Raw genomic sequence first — 8,834 nt, 5'->3', positions numbered from 1 at the left:
GTTTGTGTTGAGAATATTGGCTATTAAGCTTAACTGCTGGTCAAAATTATTCGCGATGGTGGTGTACGAACGAATCGGCGGTCTCAAGAAGTGGGTGAGAGAGGGATCTAGTAATGACTTTGAGTTTGAAACGAATATTTTGTGTTCGTGGATAGCTCACACGGTAGAGCCACGCTCTCACCTGCCAGGCGGAGTTGTCGTACCAATAAGGTCGCAGGTTCAAACCCCACCACCGCCGCGAAAAAAATTTTATTCTCTATTGTCTTCTGGCACTTTTCTATTCACTTCATATCTTGTTGTTAATTTCAGTGTTTGAGTTTGTAATTTGTATCGATTGGTTTTGAGAGCAGGAGACGATTTAGTTCAATGTTAATCCATAATAGCGTTCGGGTATTTAACTTTGGATGTCTCACCGGCATAATTTTAGAATGCGTTGTTTATTTATTTTCATTTCACTTCGCAATTTGACTGTCACTGTCAGTGTCAGTCATTACAGTACAGCTTCACTCGACGATTCTCACTTACAGGGTTTACGTTTCCTTCACGTATGTCTGCTTCATGCTCATTCAGAGAGTGATTCGAATACTGTGTGAGAGAAAACACTTTTCGTAATTTATGACATTTTATGGATAACGTTTACAGTCTAGAACGTGTGTCAGTCATAACTTGACCGAAAAAGAAAACAGAAAGGTACAAAAAAAAATAAAAATAAATAAATCAAAAAGCAGACACCCCCCTCCTCAGTCGGTGGAATCTCAACAAAAGTTGTATTTTTTAAATTCTCATCTTTCGTGGTGCGAAGCTTTCATCGCTTGTCATATTTTATTGACTCTCGCTCTTTCCTAACCTGATAATAGATTTCGAAACAATCTCCAGGTCTTCATTCTCTCATTATCTGTTCATGACTGGACTGGAACTGGAAAAGGAAAAAAGACAAAGGCAAAGGGTCTCCGCCGCCGATTTTCAATATCTTGTGTGTTTGAGGGATTTAAGTTGGTAGCCGTTTTTGCCACATAAGACTTTTTGTTATTGTTTTTGCTGAGAGTCGATGGGAGAAGGAATGGCAGAGAGGGAGGAAGGCGAATAGGCTTGGAAGATCCAAAACGTCATACATGTAGTTTAGAAAACGGTAAGGGCTGCCTGAAGCCGGTGATCGTAAAATACTAACGAAAGAGTGAAAATGGAAAGGCTTCGTATGGGAACAAAACAGACAATGGACGTTTCGGGTACAAACCCTTCGTCAGCACAACAATACACAAATAAACGTGGAAAACAAATAAAATATAATGAAAAATAACTTGTATCGTCTGTACTCAATGGTGGTTGCAGTATGAATGAAATGTTAGCGTGGCGTGGGTAGAGGATAGGGTGCCCCAGGGGGGTGATCTAATTGATAAGCAAAGGTCAGCGTCAGGGAACAGAACTTTCCAGACTATAATGGAAGATAAAAGACATATTGGTAGTAGTAGTAGTAGTAGTAGTAGTAGTAGTAGTAGTAGTAGTAGTAGTAGTAGTAGTAGTAGTAGTAGTAGTAGTAGTTGTAGTAGTAGTAGTAGTAGTAGTAGTAGTAGTAGTAGTAGTAGTAGTAGTAGAACGCTGTAGTGGAACAGGAGGGGGGGGGGGGGGTTGGAGGGGGCGAGGTGAAAGGGTCACGGCGGAGGTGGGGGGGGGGGGGGGGGGGTTGTTGGATGAGCGAAGGTCGAATCTTCGCGAAGGAACGATGCGATAGTAAAGTGGAATACACCAATAAATAGATAGATGGATAGGCAGATAGATAGGTAGATGGTCAGAAAAGAGGGGAGAGAAGGGAGAGAGAGAGAGAGAGAGAGAGAGGAGAGAGAGAGAGAGAGAGAGAGAGAGAGAGAGAGAGAGAGAGAGAGAGAAATTAATAAAAGAAAAAAAAAAGAAAAATTTAAATAAAAATTTAAAAAAAAAATAAAAAAAAAATAAAAAAATAAAAAATAAAAAAATAAAAAAAAAGGGGGCGGGGGGGGGGGGGGGGGGGGGTTGGTTTGAGGCGGACCGGTAGAGAGGGAGAATCAGAGAGAGAGAGAGAGGGGGGAGGGAGAAAGAGGGAGGGGGGGGGACAAAGAAAGAAAGAAAGAAAGAGAGAGAGAGAGAGAGAGAGAGAGAGAGAGAGAGAGAGAGAGAGAGAGAGAGAGAGAGAGAGAGAGAGAGAGAGAGAGAGAGAGAGAAAGGGTGGAGGGGAGGTGAGAGGGGGCGAGTAAACAGCCGAGTGATAGCTGGGTCTATATGTATATTAATGGATGAAAAAGTGGATGATTGGACACAATGAGAGAGAGCTAGGAAGGTAGATGACTATGAATCGGTGGATAATCAGTAGATAGATAGCTAGCTAGCTAGCTAGATAGCTAGCTAGCTAGCTAGATAGATAGATAGATAGATAGATAGATAGATAGATAGATAGATAGATAGATAGATAGATAGATAGGTAGGTAGGTAGAGTTGTACTTTTAGTAGTATGAACAGTAGTAGTAGTAGTCGTAGTGTAGTAGTAGTGTGTAGTAGTAGTAGTAGTAGTAAGTAGTAGTAGTAGCAGTAGTAGTAGTAGTAGTAGTAGTAGTAGTAGTATAGTAGTAGTAGTAGTAGTAGTAGTAGTAGTAGTAGGTAGTAGTAGTAGTAGTAGGTAGTAGTAGTAGAAGTAGTAGTAGTAGTAGTAGTAGTAGTAGTAGTAGAAGTAGTAGAGTAGTAGTAGTAGCAGCAGCAGTAGCTGTAGTGGCAGAAGTGAGAGCAGCAGTGGTGATGAATATGGGTGACGTTGACATCTAGTGGTGGTCAATCCTGGTGTTGAGTCCGCGTGGAGTCAGCGTTCCCAACAATTTGATCAGGTGAGTTTCCCTACGTCGACGGGCGGAAGTGTCCGAATGGCAAAAACTGAGCACACACACACGCACACACTGTACATCGCAGTGGTCTGGCAGATTGAAGTGTCTGGCCACTGCTGTGTCTGCACAGTTCGATATGTCACGCAAGTGCTGCACGAATCTGTCACCCAGCCTCTTTCCGGTCTCACCAACGTAAGCAATCCCACACAGGGAGCACGTAATCGCATAGACTAGATTACGGTCAGTGCAAGTAAACGGTCGCCTGATGTCCCAAATCTTGTCTGGAAAGCTGACTCTGTCATACTCCCACAGGTGCCCACAAGTCTTGCATCGGGGTCGCATACACGATCTGGCTTTAGGTCCATCCCTAGGTATGGGTTCCAGGCGGCTTCTGACAAGGAGATCCCTCAGGTTACGATCCCGTCGATATGCTACCAACGGGGGTTCTGAGAAAACTCTGTGGGTGTCTTCGCCCGCCTGGAGGATCCCATAGTTCTGCAATAGGATGTTCCTCACTTGATCGGCATGGGGGTGATACATGTAGTTTGACACCTGTCAAATATCAAAGATGCGAGAAGGGGTTGAGTGGGACATTTTCTTTTCCCAGACATTCTCATTTTTTCACCACCCCTTCCTCCCTCTCTGCCATTCCTTCTCCCATCGACTCTCAGCAAAAACAATAACAAAAAGTCTTATGTGGCAAAAACGGCTACCAACTTAAATCCCTCAAACACACAAGATATTGAATCGGCGGCAGAGACCGCCATGTCCTTTTGCCTTTGTCATTTTCCGTCATACAGTTCATGGGATAAGTCCGAGATCGAAATCATTATCAGTAGAAGAGCTGGAGATTTTGACAGCGAAACTTTCAGGTCAGGAAAGAGGAAAAGTCATAAATATGACAAGCATAATACAAAGATGAATTTAAAATAATTTGTTGAGATTCCACCGACTGAGGAGGGGGGTGTCTGCTTTTTGTTTTTTTTTTTTTGTTTTTTTTTGTACCTTTCTGTTTTCTTTTTCGGTCAAGTTATGACTGACACACGTTCTAAACTGTAAACGTTATCCATAAAATGTCATAAATTACGAAAAGTGTTTTCTCTCACACAGTATTCGAATCACTCTCTGAATGAGCATGAAGCAGACATACGTGAAGGAAACGTAAACCCTGTAAGTGAGAATCGTCGAGTGAAGCTGTACTGTAATGACTGACACTGACAGTGACAGTCAAATTGCGAAGTGAAATGAAAATAAATAAACAACGCATTCTAAAATTATGCCGGTGAGACATCCAAAGTTAAATTACCCGAACGCTATTATGGATTAACATTGAACTAAATCGTCTCCTGCTCTCAAAACCAATCGATACAAATTACAAACTCAAACACTGAAATTGGAATCTTACCTTTGCATGAGTTGGACCGCCATTCTTTGCTGGTGATTAGGAACTTTAGCAGCCGGACAACGTTGCGCACAAAACAGGTCTCCCGTTTTTGTCGTTCAAATTGTAAATAATACACATTCAGTTAAAAACAAACACGTACAAATAAAATTGTTATTTAGTTAAATTCTTTGTATATGGCTAAATTATTCCGAAAACCAGATTTCAAATAGTTCTTGTTTTGTTCACACAAGCGCATTGATTTTGGAGAATAATCTCGACCGTGGTCTAAAAATAGACCGACAGTAATTTTTGGTAAATTTTACCATTTGTTTAATAAAAAATCAATATTTAGATATTATTTGACGCATGATCGAGTATTTATGAATATGTGTTTCTTTTGCCACCTAACAGACATTTTTTAATGGTTATTTTTTCTATAATTTACATTGGAAGGTGAGCTGTCAAAGCCAGGAACATGTGTTTTGCCACGTGCTTCTAAAATGGTCACGTGATATTGTTTATTTTATTGCACCAACTTTATTGTTCTATACTTACTATGGAACCAAAGTCCAAGGGACCTAACAGTAACAGTGCTAACCATTTATATAACAAGAGATGAAGTGAATAGAAAAGTGCCAGAAGACAATAGAGAATAATTTTTTTTCGGCGGTTGATGGGGTTTGAACCCGCGACCTTATTGGTACGACAACTCCGCCTGGCCGGTGAGAGCGTGACTCTACCGTATGAGCTAGCCACGAACAACTAACCATTTATATATTGCTATTTTGATCGAGCTGCCTCCCTTTTGTATACTATTGAGGCTTGATAATTTGAAAATATTTTTTAAAAAATATTCCTCCATCCCTCCTCCCTCCAGTTTTAAAGTTGTCCTATATTTTTATTTGCTGTTATATATAAAATAAATCATTTGTATTGCGCGCATATTCCACGAATTCGTGATCTAACGTGCTTTACCAAAAAAAAAAAAAAAGAAAATTAAAAAAAAAAAACCCAACAAAACAGCAAACGAATTCACAAAGGGAAAATAAAATAAAAACTACAGCACTGGAAGCTTAGTTTGAAGAACATTAAACTAGATTAAGTAAAGACTATTTTAAACAGTTCAGTCTTTCAGTTGGACTTGAGAGAGTAAAAAGTTGGAGAGCTCCTGACTGTGGGGGACAGGGAATGCTAGTTTTTTTTAGGAGCTGCATATATATTTATATATAATTATATATAAGGCCACTCACGTATTTTTTGCCGATACAATTGTATCAAGTGTATATATCAATATCAATTGTAAAAAATACGTGAGTGACCTTATTCATTTTTATATGCTCTAACCAACATTATCGAGCACTCTCTCTCTCTCTCTCTCAAACCCAGATATATAGCATGTGTTTGCAATCCGATATAGTTTCAAAGATAACTGTTTACGAACAATGCATCAATCATGTGATGAGATGGATGTCTGCAAATAGATTAAAATTAAATGGCGACAAGACCGAAGCCTTATTCATTGCTAGTTCAAATAATAAGACAGATCCATCTACACTGGCACTGACAATCAACGATAATGACAAAATACAACTCACAACATCAGCAAAAAATCTCGGCATCACCTTAGAGAGTGATCTGTCTATGAACAAACATATTAACAATGTGAGAACAAGTGCTATCTGCATTCTAAGAAATATCAGAACAATCAGACCATTTATTAATAGGGAAACTTGCAACAAATTGGTAACATCTTTGATATTCCCGAAAATGGACTACTGCAATGCACTGTTTGTTGGTCTCACAAAGGACAAAATAAACAAACTCCAGAAAATACAGAACATGGCAGCCCGCGTTGTACTACAGAAAGACAGAAAAACTGCAGCTCCCGAATTACTACAGCAGCTGCATTGGCTGCCAGTGGACCAGCGGATTAAATATAAATCTTCAACTATCGTTTTCAAATGCCTGGAGGGCTCGTCACCAGCATATCTCTCAAACCTCGTTGAACGGTATAACCCACAGCGATCGCTTCGATCAACGAACGACCTCAAATTGAAAACACCCCGCTGTCGAGTGAAGGCTGGTGAACGCGCCTTTCAGCATTCTGGTCCAAGGTTGTGGAATTTATTACCACTAGAGATACGTTCTTCGTCTTCACTAGAGGAATTCAAGCGTCGATTGAAGACATTCTTATTCCGACAGGCTTTCTTTTGATTATGTGTATAATTAGCGTTGTTCGTGTACTGTGTTAGGGCTTCACGATTAAATTAATCTATGTTATGCGCCCAGAGCCCTCCTGATGAAGGGATGTTTGGCGCACTATAAATCTATACCATTATTATTATTATTAAGTACCCACCAACACACTCTCTCTCTCTCTCTCTCTCTCTCTCTCTCTCTCTCTCTCTCTCTCTCTCTCACACACACACACACAGACATATATATATATATATATATATATATATATATATATATATATATAATCACAATGTTTTCGACGGATACTCATCTTACACCTAAGTGCGGTGATGGATGGTTACAAAGAAAAGAAACACATATGAAACAATGGGCAATCAATGCATGATAGAAAAAATGGATAAAAAATAAAGCGGCCAAAATGTGCATGAATTCGTTAATCTTCGTCGCAGTTCCTCCAAGCGATAATTGTCCCCTTTTATGTGAGTCACATTTACTCACTAGATTTTTCTCTACATCATATTGGCTAATTTATGCACCTCTCGCTTTTGGTTTTAAAACAAAAACACTGTGATCGACATAACATTTTCAACTGTCGATAAAGTGGTAAAATTATTAAGTACTTACTCAGTATGTAAGTTTGTACTTAGTACTGATGTGAATTTGGTAGTGCCCATTCCAATTGAACTTTGTATTTTGTTTGCTCTAGCTACGAGCGAGAATAGCTAGCTTTTACACGTTTCGTTACAATACTAGACTATATTTACTGTGTTCAACTCTCGCTTTTAAATCAAAATGGATGCTGTGAAATTTATATTTCATCTTATTGCCTGCGCTGTTTCAGTATTCGCAACGTCTTACGACTATTTTGTTATCAAAATTGAACGCAATAGTGGAGCGATGGTGATGGGTGGAAAATTCAAATACTTGACATTTTGGAACATGGTATGAATAATAAATGAATGTTTGATGTGTGTTTTCGTAAAAGTATAACTTTTAAAAATTAAATTTAACCCGGGTTTAAGAATGGCAGGTTGCTGTCAATAGTTCCTCACTGTTGGTGCTGTAATTTGTGAAACCTGTATAAGTGTAGTTTTTCTGTCGGTTCCATTTGCTTGGATCACGACTCGTCGCCGGCAAAAACGCCGGTACAGTGGACCATGGTCACCGCCTACTAACAATCTGGCTCTTGGGATGCACAAACCTCAGTTTTCTAACTTTAGTTTCAAGGAAGGAAGGATGTGAGACACTGAAACAAATCAAGTGGCAGGAAAATGTAAAGTTTAGGCCATTATTTAATTTAGACAATCTGAGAGGCCTTCGTAAGCGCTTCCCGGTAGCTTCTCTTTCAATTATTTTTTTTACGTGGATCTTTTGTCAGGCGTTTATTTATTTATTCAATTTGACAATATATAGTAGCATTTTAAAAGCTCTGCAACAGATCAAACCTTGATAGATTAGTGAAAGTTTAACATTTCCTTATGGCTGTGGTCCTAAGAAAACATCGGTTGGGAAAAGCCCAATGCTACTATTCACAACACTGGTTAGAAAAGACACTGTGTTTCCTAATGGGTCTCCACGCCCATTTTGTCGTTGAGGCAAAGCAGTCCACCAAGGGTTTTAAAAATATTTATCTATTACTATTAAGGTAAGCACGAGGTCGGAGAGTTTTAAAAAAGGCTGTCATTATTCTCCGCCGGGCGGAAAATAGTCCTTTTTATTTTCCGCCGGGCGGAGAATAACAAATTTGCTTATTTTCCGCCGGGTTTTTCAAGTTGATCTTTGAGACTTAGCGGACTCCCATAATCTGACCTTCGTGGTGTAGTGTAAATAATCTGGTCGTTATTTGCCCCCCCCCCCTCCCTCGTTATTATTAGGGAATCAGTGGGTGATAGCGGTGGCGGTAGACGGTAGGAAATCAGTGGGTGATAGCGGCGGCGGTAGACGGTAGAGAATCAGTGGGTAATTAACCAGTAGATTTGAGACACACTTCAAGTTCAAGCTTGCCGGACTAAAATAATTTGGAGAATGAAGGGAGTTGACTTAACTCTGCTCTTTCTCACTGCTAGTTGTGTGATTAGTTCTCACTAGTGTTGCTCAATCAGACTACAAACGTTTGTGGGGAAGATTTTATGTCACTGATTATTGTGATAAGTTTATGTTGTTGTTGTTGTTAGTGTTTTTTTATCGTATGACTGTCGTGTCTCGATCAGGCTGTTGTGAGTAATCTTCATGTTGTGTTTGTTCACTGTCTCCCGCGTAAACGTGACGTCATCGTGTCTATCCTATAAAAGCTTGTGACACCCTTCATTCTTTTTTCTTCGACACCAAGCCTAATTCTAAATCTACTATTTTGCCTATCGTTTGTATCTGACAGATCCGATCCGCCATACTATGTTTTAGAATTA

The 8,834-nt window shown here is 39.7% G+C and overlaps 1 protein-coding gene across 2 annotated transcripts in view; it reads left to right on the top strand.

Moving 5' to 3' along the window:
• The first annotated feature begins 7,097 nt into the window (after positions 1–7,097).
• Positions 7,098–8,834, top strand: part of LOC144957293 (androgen-induced gene 1 protein-like) — a 57,241-nt gene continuing 55,504 nt past the window's right edge. For both annotated transcript variants that reach the window (XM_078888396.1, XM_078888395.1), the window contains exon 1: positions 7,098–7,371. In XM_078888396.1, the coding sequence (XP_078744522.1) occupies positions 7,222–7,371 (150 nt within the window). In that variant the 5' untranslated portion in view covers positions 7,098–7,221. The remainder of the gene's footprint in view (positions 7,372–8,834) is intronic.

This window comes from Berghia stephanieae, chromosome 11 (genome assembly GCF_034508935.2).
Source record: "Berghia stephanieae isolate SIO BIC M18660-M18661 chromosome 11, UCSD_Bste_1.3, whole genome shotgun sequence".
Classification (NCBI taxonomy): Eukaryota; Metazoa; Mollusca; class Gastropoda; order Nudibranchia; family Aeolidiidae; genus Berghia; species Berghia stephanieae.
The sequence above is the reverse complement of the archived record's forward strand: the minus strand, read 5'-3'. Positions and strand labels throughout refer to the sequence as shown.